General features: G+C 45.4%; 1 protein-coding gene across 6 annotated transcripts in view; it reads right to left on the bottom strand.

The window, feature by feature from the left end:
- Positions 1–231: 231 nt before the first annotated feature.
- Positions 232–17,622, bottom strand: part of eya1 (EYA transcriptional coactivator and phosphatase 1) — a 29,587-nt gene continuing 12,196 nt past the window's right edge. For 4 of the 6 annotated variants that reach the window (XM_076080388.1, XM_076080387.1, XM_076080386.1 and 1 more), the window contains 8 exons: positions 17,023–17,106; positions 13,557–13,646; positions 4,352–4,410; positions 4,094–4,254; positions 3,753–3,867; positions 3,298–3,419; positions 2,381–2,481; positions 232–312 (listed from right to left, as the gene is read on the bottom strand). In XM_076080388.1, the coding sequence (XP_075936503.1) occupies positions 232–312; positions 2,381–2,481; positions 3,298–3,419; positions 3,753–3,867; positions 4,094–4,254; positions 4,352–4,410; positions 13,557–13,646; positions 17,023–17,106 (813 nt within the window). The remainder of the gene's footprint in view (positions 313–2,380; positions 2,482–3,297; positions 3,420–3,752; positions 3,868–4,093; positions 4,255–4,351; positions 4,411–13,556; positions 13,647–17,022; positions 17,107–17,622) is intronic. The other 2 variants (XM_076080390.1, XM_076080389.1) reach the window with 1 other exon arrangement.

The raw sequence follows: 17,622 nt of genomic DNA on the forward strand, positions 1-17,622 counted from the left end.
TATGTCAGCACATTAACCGTGTGCTCAGCCTTTTTTTTTCCTCCATTCTCCTCTTCTTTTCTTCCTGTGTAGTGGAAGACAGACGCCAGGCCGCACAGGGGGGAGGGGGGGGGTGGGGCGTATTTTCTGAGCTGTAGGATCTGTGGCAAGCGTGGGACGGGGACGGAGGGCGAAGGTGAAAGGTTGCAGGGTGTGCTGAGGCGGAGCAGGGTGTACGATGGTGGTGTAGTGCTACAAGTACTCCAGGTCTAGAGCGTGGTGGAGGGCCATGAGGTCTGAATGGCTGGAGATCCTCCAGAAGGGCATGTTGTGCTGAGGGAGGAATGAAATACATTTGATTTAAAACACTGGATGTGGCACATTTTAGGGCTAATAAGAAATATACAAGATTTGAATCGATCCGTTCAGTCATTTATCAAAGCAAAAAACACACACCAGAGATTCTTTTTTTTTTCTCTCCAGAAAAGCAAATTAAAAGATGTTGGGAAACCGTAATGGGCATTTTTAAGCTGAGTTATTATCAAAAAAATAATGGACATATCAATCGATATTGAAAAAAAACATCTAAGCGCAAAGAAGATTTGACTCTTTACACCACAGCTAAAACATTCAATGAATGGAGAAAGCCTGGTCCTTTCACCAGGTATAGCAATCATATTAATAACGCACGCAGACTGCACCTCTTGCTCCCTTGTGCATATGTCTTTGCGGCCTCTACCTAATTTCTCTCCTGCATTAACATGTACTTTTATACCACCAAACTAATCCAGTGGCTGTCTCCAACCTCACCAGAAGTGAACTCCCCACAGGCTCTTTTGAGTGAACCTCCCGCCTGCCAGTGTGTGTGTTTGGGACGGTGCAAATGAGCTGTTGTTCCCGAGCAAAGGACGGGGGGGGAGAAACCTGAGTCGCAGAGAATGAAAGGAGCTTGTCAGGTAGAGTCCTCGGCTCCTCAGTGTGCGGAGCCCATTACACTCCCCTTATCAAAGGTATGGCCTCTCCCAGGCATATGTTCCGCTTAGAAGAGCCTGCACTGACCCTTAAAAAAGCTCTTTGCTTTTTGTTTTGTAAATTGTCTTTGCTTTTAAGTTTAAAAGCGGCAGATGCTATCGCTGCCTTCTCTCCCAGGCGATGGTAATAACTGAAGGCGGAATTGTTTCAGGGATTGCGGATTTTTCCTTTTTTAGGTGGAGGAATGAGGGCCCGAGAGAACTTTTAGACTTCTGTAGTTCTCACAATGTCACGTCTGATGTGCGCCTCCTGACGGGTGAAATTGTTGTGTTATTTCAAGTCCTCTCTGATGTTGACACAGAAACCTTTTACCGCATGCCATGTCCTGGGACTCACACTACTCAGACGGAGGGGGAAAAAAACCCCCCGCCTTATCCTTCCATCAATGTCACAATCCAACAACTCAAGACGGAGTGAAAATATTTGCATATTTTTCCACAATCATCTCTCAAGTCCATATTCCCAGGGTGTGTTTGCTTTCCATAACACAGAGCTATTGTTTTACACACCTCTCCAGGGTAAAGGTTGCTACTTCTTCCTAATCGCTGCCTAATCGCTCTTCATCTGTCCTCACGCTTCTGCTCGCTGTTTACTGAAAAACAGGTGGAAAGGGAGCTGGAGGCTTTTCAAAGGGAAACTCCACGTCTACACCCTGACACTGTGGCTCACCGTAACTGTCAGTGAAATATGCTCTTGGGCCGGCGATTAATTTTGCTAATGAATATCTTTGCTGTGTGCGGCTTTTGCATGTCGCATTTGGTGTACATCCAAACTTGGCAGAAACGCCGAGTACACAAATTGCGGAGCAAGAGCCGACAGGTATGGGCAACGTAAGAGGCACCTGAACAGATACCGTCGGCTTTCTTGAACCTTTCTCGTGCTAACAGGCTTGGCATTGCAGTAAATATTCTAATTTCATCAACAATGATTTAAGTCTCCTTTATGCGCGTTGGTTCTGAAAGGGCTAGCATTACACACACAGCATTCACGCTGCTCAGGGCAGCGAGCAGGAATATATAATTATGCCATCTACCCTCCCCTGCTCTGTAAACCTGAGATGGCGGAGGAAGAGCACTGATTACACACTACAGACTTTCTCTCTTGTACTTGGACGCCCTATAAGAGGATAAACGAATGAAAGTAAAGTAAGACTGTTGAGGAGGACAGAGCTAGAGTGCTGATTCCTTTCTTTGGAAAAGTATGGCAGGTATGTTTTGTGTTCTGTGAGCATTCAATAATGAACTCCTGACCTTAGGGAAAGTCCAAACATTTTCTTTTCTCCTATCTCCGTGTGTTTCCGACGAATGTTTTCACCAGAGGACTCGATGTGTATGCAGTATGTGGTGCCTATTGTTCCGAGGCTTCTTACCTTTTTTGAGCCTTGCTCCTCTTCCACACCGTCTCCAACAACAATGTAAACAACTTTCCTCCCGAACCTTTGAATTACTCTCTCGAAGCAGCTCTCCTTCCCTGTGGGGAAGTCGACAAGCAGGATGTTAGTGGAGCGTTGAGTGGATGCAAACAGATACAAAGGCCCTCGCACGGACCCACACTAAACACCGTCAAGTTGATTCAAAGGCACAGGGTGACAAGAGCCCCTTTAAAAACACCACACGTACAAAATAGGGCAGAGTGTAAACACTTTGAGCTCAGCAAGGAGATGTGATAAGATCAGCCCTCAGATAAAGGCAATCTGAAACGCATTAACTCTGCCCTTCTGCTCCTCAACCATGGGACAAATGGACTTAAATCAGCCAAAATCACTCTTGCATGCCACGGGGTCTGGGTTAGGAGGACTGGTGCGCTTAACGCTCCGAGGAGCCCTGAGCTACACTCCGCTCCAGACTCCTGCGCTGATGGGCCTGAAAACGTTGCGGGAGTGAAGCTTGATGTTTATTTTGCATTTGAAACAGTGAAGAAGGGGAAGTACTGGAGGGAAAGGGGGGGAGGGGGGGGGGGGGGTCTTGTTGCTGTGGAATGACATAAATGTGCAGAAGTGGTTTCATATGCAGAGACTGAACAGGAGAGGCCTGGGGAGGCCCAGCGCAGGCCCAGCTCCAGGAAAATAATCCCAGGCTGATTAGGCCTATTCCTTCATAGAAGAACATCAACCGTCTCCGGTGACTGAATCTCCCACCCCATCCACGCCTCTGTCCCATCACTTAGGTAGCACGTGTGTCTTAATTCTTTACACTCACCAAGCTAAAACAACAAGCATTAATGTCCCAAAGTGACAGATTCATCACAGCGGGCAAAACAAAAGAGGGCTGAAATCACACATTTTACCTATTTTGGTTGCACTATAAATATTCTCGATAGGAAAGACTATCCCCAAGCCGTAGAGCAGGACCTTAGCCAGGGCAGGGATGAGCTGCGTGGTGGTCACCAGGATATTCACACAGTTTGACCTGCAGCAGAGAGACAGGGGAGGAGAGCAAAAGGGATGACATCATTCTACATCACTCTGAGGGAGGACAAAAGAAAACACAGCGTACAGAAAATAAAGACGCCGCAATGTATCAAATGCTTAAAACATGTCACCCAGTGAAAGGTTGAATCACAGCTTTTAAAAGTCGGATCTCTAAGCACACTTTCAAATATCAGAAGACAAAGTCCATCCAGAAGAGCATTGGTGTTTTCTTTAATAGCTTAGGAGTATTGAGTTGACTTATTTACACCACATGAGAGTTTATATATGTGCGGTATGGGACTGGATACAATTTTCCTCACTGGAGTCCTACCTTGAGTGGATTAATGTTAGTGCTTTCAGTGCCAGTGTTAACCAGGAGTCCGTCAAGGCTTCAATTTCTGCTCGCAATTGCAACCAGGCTTCCCTTTTGGCTGGGCCCAGCAGACCTGAAACGCAGGGTAACATTGTTTGGGTTGGACCAGCCCTCAGAATACCACTGAAATTTTAAAAATTTACCCTGACCAAGTGGTGTGGCATGTGTGCTTTCAGAACACACGCGCAGACACTCACACAAACGGCCACACAAATGAGGAGACATGCATCTACAAGCTCAGTTCTGCTCGACAGATCTGTACAAAGCAGCGCTGCTTGTTGGGGGGGGGGGGGGATTACCTCCGACGTTATTTTTGTAGGTGGTGTAGATTTCTTTTACTCGTCTGTAGCGGAAGGCCAGTTTTCTCATCCAGTCCACGCCTCCCCGCACGCCTGTGGCCAGACATAGATTGGCACTGGTGGCCGCTGCGTGGAAACCGTCAGCGCCGAAGTTGTACGTGCTGAGATGAAGACAAAAAAAAAAAAGAATCTGTCAGCACAGGCTGCGCCGACGTTGATGCGAGCAAAATGGCACAGTTCATTCTGACTATTCAATACCTCAGATCCTGGCCGTTGTCATCGGAGGACACATCGTCGATATGTACCTGGTCACATTCCTGGAAGACACAACACAAATACTTTGAGTAACGTAGGATTCACACACTCTTAAAAAAAAAAAATGCAGTCCTCTTTTAGAGAAGTTTCTTTCTTTAGAAAGCACTCTCACCACATGTTCCTCGTAATTTCTCACCAGAAACAACATATTCATTCAGGAATTTGTGCTTTGGCTGGACACCTCACCCTTAATCCCACTCGCCTTGACTTTCTCTGTATATCCTTTTGAATAAGTTCTCAGCATTTTTCTTCCCTTGCGCCAATACCAGCTCTGTCCAAACAAAAAACTAACCTCATCATTAGTCAGAATGGACTGCGACCACTAGAGGGGTCTAAAGATATGCACACGCACAGACATAACCAATTAAGTCTCAATCTAGCAACTCCAAAAACTCCCCAGGTTGGCATTGGAACAGCTATGTCTGCGAGTACTGATAGAAACACACACAGTAGAAGGATGTATGCAGGCTAGCTGAATGTATAAAGAGCCCTAAAGCACTAGTGGTCTGTGCATGTGTATGCGTCTGCGTGTGCATCTCTAAACATGTGTGCACACTCCTCTTCCCCTTTGGGGGTCCCTGGCTCCTCTTGGAAAGGTAGAGGGATTCTGCAGCTCTGCACTGATTCTGCCGGTACACAGTAACACATTCCAGACTTTCTGGCAAATGTAACCTACTAGAAAAATTGAACCTGATGCTAACCGCCAATGAAATTATGACCTCTGATTGCTGCTGCGCCACACACCAACACAGCCCCGGGGCCAGTCAGCCGGCAAAAGAGCGCAGGAGAGAGCAGACAAAAAAATCTGTTATTAGTTTTCCATTTATAGGAGGGCTGTAGAGCCTCCCCCTTTATCGCCTCTCGCCGGTCGGTCCCCCTCACCCAGCTAAAAATGTGAGGGAGTCCTGCCTTGGCATTGAGATCAACACATTTCACTTGGGGCAGAGCGGAGAGAGACTATAGCTTCTTTTTGCTAAAACGTGTGGCGGCTCGCGATTTAGCCAACAGGAGTTTGAGCAATAGCCTTGTTAAGAGCAAAGGGCTTTGAAATTGAATGGGACGTCAAACTCTCAATTTGTTTCAGTCAGCCCTAATCTAGGACGAACAACAGACAGCGTATTGACATCTCCATGAAGCAGTTTAAAGAATTTCTCTGGAAAGCTACGAGTTTTAAGCGTGTTGCGTAGCTGCCAACGATCGTAAGCCTCACCTGTTTAAAGTTACGTGAGAAATAATAATTTCTCATGGAAGTTGAAACTTGAGGGAGAGGAATTCCTCCGGTCTCAAGTATGAAAAATCCCTCCCGATTTTTTGAGCTTTTTAATTAAGTTTCATCCGGCTGTTAAGACACCAAAACACAGAAAGGACTTCCTTGTTTTAAGTCAATCTAAGTGAGGCCAAATGCTGACGTTATTGCATTCCTCTCTAATGCTAGAGCAGGGTAAGGGTAAGGGCTTTGGACTGTAAACCTTTTTTATTTAACTGGTTCCCCTCTGAACAAATTTTTCATCTCCCTGGATTTGTGGGGAAAGGGAGGGAAGAGCGACGTGAGGAGAAACTCAAACCAGCTGTTCTTTAACAGAATTAAAATCTTGACCCCCAACCCCTGCTCTAATGCAGCCATTCTCTCGCCAAGCCTCTCCCAGCAAGCCCTGAGATCCAAAGAGGAAAAGACTTTGACCCCGTGACCCCTCTCCCCTCCTCTGTGGGGCTCCTGCACCCCGATAAGGGAGGGGGGGTGGAAGGTATAGAGAGGTGGGGATGGTGGAGAGCAGCGGGTAAAGGCTGGGGGGGGAGAGAGAGTCCAAAGTGACCTCACATGGAGCCAGCTCTGAGCCCCACGTTCCAGAAGATGGACTGCCAATTGGAGATGGGGTGCTGGCGGGGGGGGCTCTTAGCTCTGTTGGCCTAATCTGTTTCTAGACAATCACCGGCAGATCTTTAATAGTTGGAGAAAGCAGCAATTTGTCCCAGCTTGGAGATCCGCTGCCAACAAATTTATGGATAATTTATGTTCGCAAATTATCTCTGAAATTTCTTTCTCAGAGCGAAACCCAAGCCAGAAGTACTGGTGTGCCTAATTTCTTAAGTAGTGGAGGCATGTCAGTTTGTTTAGGAAAACAAGCACCTCATGCAGCCTTCTTTCAAAGCATTCTGGTGCAAGTGACCGGAATGCTTCTATTATCCAGTAATTACTTTACACAATCAGCCGACAGCAAAGCGCTCGTTTGGTACATCATTGCCTAATTGTATGCTGTCTCCCGGCACCTTGTTTGATGACAATAGTTCCTGCTGCTTGTTCTTCCCCTGCAATGTGTTTCTTTCAGAGTCTGACAGCCAGCATGGATCAAAACAGCTATGTGAGAACCGTATTACTCAGCATGTTAATTATGGGCCTACTTTAGGTGCCAGAGCCAGAACTCCAACATGACCCGAAACACATAAATATGTCTCAGTAATTAGGCCTAACCGTTGCCATTATAATTGCCGCCTGATTATGAATGATTTTTCATGGACTTTTCCCAAATCCTCAGAGCTAATAAACACATCAAACCTCAACTAATGTTAAGCGTTAAAACTAAATTAAAATGGCCAAGAAAAATAGACTGTACCCCTTTACATCTCTTTGTTGCTCTGTGTTTACATAGTTAAGTCTGTCGATATTATAATTCTTAGTTAACAACTGAGCTTGAGAACTCCAGATAGAATTTTTTTGTGTGTGTGTGTGTGTGCGCTGTGAATAAATAGGGAGGGGGTTGTTGGAAGAATTTGCGGACTCCAACAATTACTGTTCCCAGCTGGGGCTGGCATAAACCTCTGCACTGGCTTCCTGGGAGGACGGGGAAAGCTAATAGAGGAGGCGGCTGTGGGTAATGTTGTACAGTAACCCTTACACATACTCATTAGGAGGCACTTGAAGGCCTCGTAAACACCACAGAGCCATGGATGGTGCAGGTTCAAGTCAGTTAAGTACAGTCGTGGATAGGATGGAAAGAAACTCTACGGGGTGAATTATGAAATACCAAATAAATAAAACATCTGTGAAAAATGCACACTGAGAATGCAGACTGCAAATCAAAAATGAATGTGTCACATAAAAAAGGATGAATATGAATTTTTTGTGTTATATTAGTGTTGCAGGAGTTGATAAAACAAATCATCATCAAGTCACTGAGTCATTGGAAAGCTTAAAGGAAAAGTAACATGCTGCTATTATTGTGTTTGTATAACATTAACAATGGAATGAGAGGGCTTCAAGATGGTGGCACTTTGAAGGGCAGTCAGAGAACTTCTTAGAACCTTTTGAACATGTCTTTTCCGTCAAATCCCCCCCCATCCTCCCCTCACCAAGCAAACAGTGGTCTCTCTAAAACCGACATCACCGCTAACTCGCGCCAGATGTTCCTACTGTACTCAGGAGTGAAGACCCTCCACCAGAAGCCATCGCAATTACTCCTTAAGCAAACACTCCATCTTTCTGTTCAATTTATCAGCAGCATTCTTCTCTTTCATCTGCGCCACCAAAGAGTCTGCATCTATACAGGAACGATGCCAAGAAGATGCTCAATTGAAGACAGGATGCTTCTGCCTCGGGATGCTTCCATCTCTACATCATTCACTCTCTCTTCCTTTCCCTGTCTCCCTGTCTTTCCACCAGTCGGCTGAACACTCTTCACTTGCGGAGGAAGCTATCAGAGCCCTCTTTGTCCCCCCCCCCCCGGCATCTGTCATTAAGCAATCAGCAATGACGGCCCGAGTCTTCCTGCAGCCCCGGAGAGAGCTGCAGAGTGGTGACTGCAACAGTCAGAGGCAGGGAGAAGAAAGACGGGGCCAAGTCAGCAATGAATGTTACCAAAACACAGAGAGGACCATGCTATCTATCTAACTCTTAGACCTGCTTCCCCCCCCCCCCCCCCCTCCCCCCTCCTATGAAGGTCTATAGGTCAGTGTCCACTTATTGGATACAAGCTGCCCCGCTCGCCCCCTGTCTCTCATCCTCCCTCAGGTGAGCTGTTGGGGTGGGGGTGGGTGGTCAAAAGCGCAGTGTGAGCGATAACAGCCGTCATCACAGCATTCCTCGTGACCCTACAGGCTAATGCCATGTGAAAAAGGCTCATCCATGGTTCGCAGGTTCTCAATACCGCCACTCCACCGGCAGTGGCTGTCATCCCCCCCGCGGTCTGTGACCCCCAGCAACTTCCTTCTCTGTTCCCACCACAGGCACCCCTGTCTGGGGGAGGAAAGGAGGGGAAAGGGGGGGGGGGGGGGGGGCTGTGATTACCTGGGGGTCAAACACAGGATGTGGGTAACAAAGGGAGAGTTCTTCGAACCCACTTCATTCCAATCCACAATCTGTGCTTGAACTGCCACGGAATTCAAACAGCGGCGCCAAACAAAGCACAGGTACAGAAAAGTAGATGCTGGTTTTACAGAAATTCACACGATCAGGAAAAGAGGGAGGACGCTTTGCTCAGGAGCAGAGGGAATTTCTGAAGCGGTCTGCGAGTATAATGACTGGAAAAGTTGAATAAAAACAAAAAGAATCACCCCACAGGTAGGGAGTGAAAAGTATAAATAAGTGTGATGCACGGTGTAATGGATAAGCTGCTTCTCATTATTCTCCTATTTTTTTGGCGTTCAAAGTCCAAACCACACCTCAAGGAGAGCGACATTAAATGTAATATTAAATCTCAGTCGTTTCAGCATTTTCCCTTCGCAACAAACGTATCCATAGAAAAAACTGATTATTCTTGGACAAAAATCTGTGCACGTTTCTGCTCTCTTCCCCCACAGACCATGCTGGGCAGGTGCTCTTTAATTCAGGGCAAGAAATCTATTCTTAAATATCATCATTTGTCAACAGACAGCAATGTTATATTTTCCGTGCAGCCTCAACCCCTATTGGCTGTGTTAGGATAGTGGGCAGAGAGGGTGGGGGTGAGGTGGAGCTCTGTGGAGCGAAGATTGACAGGGTGGCTTTGAAACCTCCACTTTCCCTCTGTAGTCTTTCCAAAACACATCAGCGGCCCCCGCCTCGAGACGTGATGGAGTTACGTCGAGGAGCATGACAGCACTGCTGCATCAGTGGCCAGGCACATGATGAAATACCCACATTAGTGTGAACAGAACCAAAGAAGCCCATCTGACAAAACATACTGTAGAAAAAAAAAATCGTATTCCTCGGTTTCACAGTTTTTCAATGGTGCAGAACTCGATGGGTTGTTCAGTTTTACGTGTTATGATAAAGTCATTGAAGTATGTGCCACAAAGCTACAGTGTACAGTTGGTGACTGATCAACTGACTGACTTGATTTCGTGATTCAATGAAAAGCACAGCTAGCATTATGTTCCGTCCTTACTGTGAGTAAAATCTTAAGAAAATACTATCAAGGAAAAGGCCATAAAGCTACCAGTCACATGGATGGCGAGCACAGGATCTGCCTCTCTACGGTGGGACGTAAAACAAACAGAATGGCCTCCACACTAAGAGGCTCTGGAGGGCCATTTCAGCCACTAGGAAAGGGTAACCATGCGTTTCACAGCATCTCTCATTAACAGGCAGCCCCTGGGTGAGAGTGACAGAGGAGGTTTCAACCCTGGGACTGAGGCTGGGAGCTATAAAAGGTAGTCAGCTCACAGTGTCACAGGGTTGCTCCACAGATACGTATGTGTGTGTGAGTTCGAGAGTCCGTGGGTACTTCCATGAGTGTTCGTACATTATGTATGTGTGCCTTAAGAATTTGCAGCACAACATTTTTAGCTTGCATGTGCATAAGTGTGTGAGAGAGGGTTGCACACAGCATGGAGGCATCAGTGGACTAATTTAAAATGTTCCCACCTTTAGAGACCTTCCCCCCCCTCTCTCTCTGTGAGTGGTTTGCCCCCATGCCCTTTATCCTCCAGACAGGGAGGGTTGTTTTCTCACCCAGGGAAGGGGGAGATGGCAGCCCTCCCGTACCCCACTGAGAGGGGGGAACGCAGGGGGCTCGGCCAGCGAGAGAGAGAGGCCCCCGGTTCCCACATACCGCTCGGCGTTAGCGCACCTACAGTAAACTCACACCCTGAGTCACAGTAGAGCTGTCAGTCTTCCCGGCACGCTCGGCCTCAGTGGGCTTCATTATACACTTCACTTTAGACCATCAATTAACTCCACATTCAACCGCACACCCAGCGCTGGCGTGAAAATGTATTATATTTCAAAAATAAGATATATGAACAACAAATCTTCTTAGTAATTTACTAGTAAAAGTATATTATTTTGAAAAACATTGTTATTATAATTATTCAAATAAATAAATGAATAAATAATTAATGAAAATATCGATGTTACCTTAGGAAGTTGTTGTTAATTAACGAATTACAAAAAATGTAGATTTTGTAGAAAATGTTTTAGGTGTAAACATTGATTATAAGTTTATCTCTGTAATTATTGAAATACAACTTCTTCTACAAGGAAAATTAATACAGTGGAGGTCACATCGATGGGGATCATATTGCCTTGAATTACTTTCCTATAATACTTCCTTCAGTCAGAGCATTTTTGAGGATAAAAGCAGACTGTGCTGTTCATACAGCACCACACTTTGTGTTCTTTTAAAGGGCTGAGCAGCAAACGCTTTGTGCGGGATAATCGATAGAGAGATTTGAGTGTGTGGGTTGGGAGGGGAAGTCTTTTGGGGAGGGACGCACCTTCAGTTCTATCTAACGGTGAATGGAAAAAGAGAGAGCGCTGATCCTGAAAAAGGTTAGAAGAGAAAGAGGGAGAGAGAGAGAGAGAGAGAGAGAGAGAGAGAGACTTAAGGGTGAAACTGATCCCTGTTGACCCCTTCGGCGTGCCCTCTTTCTTTTTATGACTTTCCTCAGAATTGTCACTCACTCTATCAACACACACACACACACACACACACACACACACACTTGAACACATAATATACAAGACTAGAGAGTGGCTTTAAAAGGCTGAGCACAATATTATGATTAATTGTGATGTTTAGAGGCTTGTAAACAACCCTTGAGAATTTAAAAATGATTAATTTATCTTAAAAACTATAGACTGCGAATGAAGAAGTGGGTACACCGAGTCCATATTTAATGTTCTTGTGCAGAGGCGGGCAGGACAACAGTGTTAAGTCTTAGATGGACCACTCACACAAACACACACACTCGCACACACAAACACACACACACACACACACACACCCCGTTAGGCCACTAACTCTGCACCTGTGTTTCTGCACAGCCTCTGGGGTCTCCCTTTATGGCTTAGACTAAATTAGATGGACCATATGCATTTCTGCACATGCTTAAATACATAACTGCTGCTGGCTGTGGTATTTATAGTTGGACTCTATTTAGCTTTATCTGAGATGGAGGGCTGTAAATCAGCAGAGAGGAAACACAACTGGTTAGGCATTGCTGAGAACTGGCACTTAACACTCAGACTGGCCCAGCTCAGTTTAAGAGGAGCGATCAATATGCCTTCAATAGAATGTCGTTCCTCCTCTACTATAATTGTTAATGACAATCATCGCAGCGTCTGCAGAGGGGTCTTGAAATTGGACGTCCTAAAAAGCATTCTTGCAGCGGACCACACGTTGCTCTTTTAGTCATAATACTGCTCTACTTTTAGCTGGAAAATATCTAAAGCCTCAAAGTGTCAAAAACAAAATCTAATAATTTCGTTACTGAGATAGAGCAGATGAAATATACACGTCGCATTTTACAATAACTTTATAAGCAGCCTGAGCTGCCAATTCGTCTGTGAGCGGTTTCATCACACATGAAAAGAAATCAAAACACGGGACAGATGTTGAGCAAAACCACATTTAAGCGTTGTCACAAACTGCCATTTTTTTTTCAAATGATTGGGGCACATCTATTAAATAAAGTGCAGCTCCAATGGATTCTACATGGCCAGGGCATAAGGGAATATTTAACCAGTCAATTGCAGCCAATTAACTTTGATCACGATGACTGCGTTTTGGAATCTCAGTCACTCGTCTGTCTGGGAGACTATGAACGTTTTCCTTCCCTGTCTTTCTCTCTCTCTCTCTCTCCCCCGGTTTTTCCTCCTTCTTGGGTTTGCTTCGTGTAACACTTCCATGAACATGGTGGTGAGTAATGAGACTTGGCAGACCGGCTGCAGATCTCTTCACACTTAAGTATCAAACAAAACATTTCCTCTACTGTGAGGTCAGCATAAAGCAGGACACTGAGGAAAAGTGCTGGGTCAGTGGGATCACATTCACTGGGAGAAAGAGACTCAGAGGAGGAGGAGGAGGAGGAGGAGGAGGAGGAGGAGGAGGCAGGGACAGAAATCGCAAAAATAAAAATCATAGACAGAGAATTGGATAATGCTATAATGTTGAGGGATATAGCATGAATTGCTTTGTTTATTGTTAAAATGTGATGAGCACTGATAGCTGGTGCATGCGTTATGTACGGACAAATGTAGCACACACTTTTCTGTACATGCAGTCTGAGCCTATAAGCATCCCTGACCCTCTGGTCTTTTACTTCTCCCCAGAGTGAAGCAGACACTCTTAACATCCCACCACACACACACACACACACACACCTCCCTACCCATGATCCCTCTATGCCTGTGCCCCAGAGGCAGATTTCACACTCGCCGTACATGAATCAGGGGGGGGGGGGGGGGGCAAAAGAGGTGTGAGAGGGGACATGGCGGGGGCTTCATGCTGTGAGGCTAGGGTCTGGGGTGTAGGTGGACTGCGACACCAAGCACACAGCATGACACGGACAGACGGAGTGGCCACAGCAACACCAGAGCTTGACAAATTGAGCTGGCCTCTGTGGGAGTGGGATGGAGGCGGGGGGTGGAGAGCAGGCCTGGTGACCCAGGAATGACGGAGGCTGACAGCACATGTAAAATTCATGGTAGTTGGGCTCCGAGGTAATACTTCACCACTATGGGACTGATTACTGAGAAACAGGCTCCACGCTTTGAAACAGTTGTTGCTGCTTCAACTGAAAACTTGATGGAGTGCTCATAGACTCCAGTTATACATTCCTCTGACCGCTCAGACCATCGCAAGGTGAACAGAAGGCATTTGGGAAGATCACGAACATAGCGGAGCTACAGGCAGCTTAAAGATGAGAGAAAAACACATAGAAATAGACCTACCTCCAAGTCGTTAAAGAATAGGTGTGTGTCGGCCAAGTTGAAGATCATTTCTTCCATCCTCAGGCCTAATGATACAGATGTCGGAGGATCCTGGAAAATAGACAATTAAATCTAATTAAAATCTTTCCTCTGAATATTGAGGTAATTGTGTTCCATTTGAAGGGGGTTAATGTGAAACAATAAATAACGCTGTTCCCTGTAAATCACTCAATTGACACAGAAATCCTTTTAAATTCCCCGGCAGGCTATTCCCATAAAAAGAAGACATTAGGCGGACTTGAAAGTTTCAGCCTCTGTTTACGACTCTCCGAAAAGCGACCAGAATAGTCATCAGAAAAAAAAAGCATGTCTCTTCTCAGGAAGGGTGGTCGGTTTGGAAGAGTTGGGGGGGGGGGGGGGGGGGGGGTCACGGTCTCATCGTAAATAGCCCATTCGCCACATACTTGTGCTGATGCATCATCTGATTGTCTCTCTAGGTGATTAAAACAATACCCCCTGAATCAACAACTTGGAGGTGTTATTTGATATTTAAAATAATTCAAATAAATTAAAAATAAATTTAAAAAAGATAACGCGTGCGGACAACTGCAACTTTTCCTTAAATCATGATCTCTGTCAGTAATGTGACACGTGCTGTAATGGTGATAGGGTTGCACTGTCTGTAAGATAATACCGAGACAAGAGTGAACTACGTTGTAAATAGTTAATGAGCCTGTGACAATGTGTGCGATTTTCCTTTTAAAAAGATAATGAATTGACAAAAAGTATTTTTCAGCATAAACATAAAGATATAAACCAAATCAAAATTCACTACCACATACCATTATTATCACAAACAACATACAAAACATGTTATAATTAATTAACTGACTGGAGAGAAGCGCTACCATTCTTTTTTGTTGCTGCACAAATTGAATACCTTTTTTTTTTTAAATCTTAAATCTTTAATCAACAGATTGTCTTCAGCGAGCAAAGGAGACAATAGCAGGCTGTGGAGGAGGATTGTCTGCAGCTGGGTGAGACGGCATTAAAGACGGGAGCAGAAGCGGGGATTAGGGAGTTAAACCACCTGAAGACACACCTGAGCTTTCTGCTGATTAACTGTCACACCCCACAATGCTTATGTTTTCACCAAAATGACAGCGGACAAACCACACAAGTAGACCTCAATCCCCACTTCTAGAGGCTTTCTCCTTCCTCTTAACCTCCCAGTTCGAATCAATCTTTCAGTCGGAATTCATCAAAAATAATTAGCCTCCCACATCAACCGGCTACCGGCTCCCTCTCCCCAACCTCCGCCGCTGTTGGTTGACTTAGCATAAAGGGCCGGTTTGGTGGGAAAAGGCAGTCTTCAAGTGAATCCTCTCCAATTAAATCTAAACAATCAGTCAGTGAGGGAGTTAAGAATACAAGCAGGCCAGAAGGCCAAAGTGCTGCTGCTGTCACTGCTCCAGCGCCACCTGTCCCGAGATGTCAGTGCCATCCACGGGGGCGCCAAGTCCCCCCCCTCCCCCCCCCCCCCCCCTTTCTCTGAGCCCCTTACCAATAACAACCCCCCATCCATCCCCACCCACTTTAAGCTCCAGCTCTGGCCAGCCCAATAGCGGCACAGCTGGCCTCAGCCATCAGCTTTATGGGGGTGAGCTGCCTTGATGCCAATTAAAAGAGCTGATAAGAGCAGCAGTGTGTTTATGTGTGTAAGAGAAGGAGAAGAAAAAAGAAAAAAGAGTCGGAGAGAGTGGGTGGGAGGTCACAGCGAGTGAGAGAAAGTGTGGATGTGTGCACACATCTATTTATAGTAGGCTCAGAGCAGCTAGGGGGGGGGGGGGGGGGGGACTGTTTAGTAACTTTTTTGTTTATGCCACTAAGACGGGGATGACATGAATGACAGACGGGAGGGAAGAGAAGGGCTGGTTGTTGTGGTGGATGTCGGTCTGCTTCACTTTCTTTTCTGAGGAAGCTTACAGATCTGCGTGTCCGATAGGCTTTGAGGTAGCGTGCTTTGTGGTTGCTCTGAATAAGCATGTCTCCGTCTTATAATGCTGCTTTAATGTGATAGTGTCAGCAGGTTGGAGCATGAGAGAAACTTTAGTAAAAAAAAAAAAAAAAAAAAAAGGGACTGAAATGTGCAGAGGAGGAGAAAAAGAGGGAACAAAAGAGAAAACAGAGTGAGAGGGACTCTAGCGGCTGTCACATCCTATATGAGTTCTGATGAAACGGGCCCTTATGGAGTCAGGAGTGTTTCCTGTTTCAGAGGAGCACACTGGAGACCCTGTGTATGCATGTGTGTGTGTTCATGTGTGTGTGTGTGGTTGGAGAGTCCCTCATCACTGAGCCACAGCTCCCTAAGCCTTATAGCTCTCTCTTTACCCAGCATGCCGGGCTGAGAACAAAGTAAATAAACAGTGGAGGGTCGTGGGGCAGCCCTCTTTCACCCCAAAAACAAAACACTGCCCCCATCAAACACCCCTCATACCAGAACAAAGGCGCAGAGCTCGGGCTGCAGACGCTAAGCTCTCTGACATATGAGGAGCAATATGTCATTTTTGACTTCAAAACCAGACACCTCCATAGCCAAAACAACCGGTGATTACAAATGTTACTCCCCCAAGAAAATAGAATTAGAGATTTATTACTTATTTTAAAAAATGTGAGAGTGATGAATTGATTCAATAGTTATACACGTATTTATATTCAAATGGAAAAATAAGACCTGGTGATTTGAAGCACTATTAAGGCTACATAGAACCTATGACCTCAACAAAACGATGAGAATATAGGATTTTGCTTTATTTCCCAAATTGTTTGTTTTGAAAGTTTAAATTTAGAGAGGCAATTCACATGGAACAACAAATAGCAAAGCCTGGACAAGTAAACTCTTCATCTTATTCACAGTGACATGGGATGGAAAATAACCTTCCAGTAAAATAACAATAAATAATTGATGTACACATCTGTAATTGTATCTGAATCCTAATTAAGGCAGGTTTGAGAGAATCTCTGTGTTCTAGTTTGAGTTTTGACTGAATTACATTCGGTGGACTCAGTTTCCTGCCAGGGTCTCCGGGGAGATCCCTCTCTGAAAAGGATGGATTGAGAAGCACTTAATTAAACTAACAATGTGGCATTTCTGAAGGAGAAAGGAACACTTAAGATGTGTCAATAGACGTCCAGAGTGCAACTGTTGTGAGACCCTACAGCTGAGCCCCGACCAGCCATGCAACAGCTGCAAAGAGCAGTCAAATACTTGTCAAGCCTCATTGGGCCTATTAAAAAAAAAAGAAACAATTATCTGTACATTGAGTTCTGCTCTACCTTCTCACTGTGGACTCAGTGAAATCTATCCCCTGCTCATTGGCCATTTCCAACCACTCTAATCTTCTTTTTTTTTCTCCCCCTTCTTTTTAATATTCATGTGTTTAGCTGATAAAGTGCACCGCTACTGCCACAGTCTGATGTCACTCACCCGTCCATATCTGTTGGCATAAGAACCCGTAAGCAAGGAATGGAAAACGATGATTGTTTCATCCAGGTCCCAGATGAAAACTCGCTGGAGAGATGGGGAAGGGGGGGGGGGGGGGGGGGGGAGACGAAAGAAACAAGGAAAAAAACAGAGAGAAAAGAGGCAAAATCAATGGTGCACTCTGTCGGGCTGCAAGGTGATCCTCCTGGTCAATAGGCCAGGAGCGTGTATTTGTGCGCCACAGGGACCAGGATCCATTTGCTCGGGTTGGTCACCGCAACACTCCTCCCATCACCCCACCGCACGCTCTCCATCCTCTGCCCTTTACATTAGCGTAATCAATAGTGACAAACTAATTAACTAGATATGTTAACACGCCATGATGTCAGCGCTATAATGGGTGCTATTAACTTTGTTTGAATTCACATCATATTAATGAAGAGGCCTCTTGAGTTTATTTTGACATATGGTCACTATCAAAGTGTTGTATGGCTCATGGCTCAATTCAACCATTGTTAGTCACAGTTCGTGTCTGGTCTTTGATGACTAGAATATATATTATATTATATTATTCACTTCAACGATGACTCACTTAATCACAAG

The sequence above is a fragment of the Anarhichas minor genome, unplaced genomic scaffold (assembly GCF_050575085.1).
Source record: "Anarhichas minor isolate MPS153535 unplaced genomic scaffold, ASM5057508v1 ptg000074l, whole genome shotgun sequence".
Lineage (NCBI taxonomy): Eukaryota > Metazoa > Chordata > Actinopteri > Perciformes > Anarhichadidae > Anarhichas > Anarhichas minor.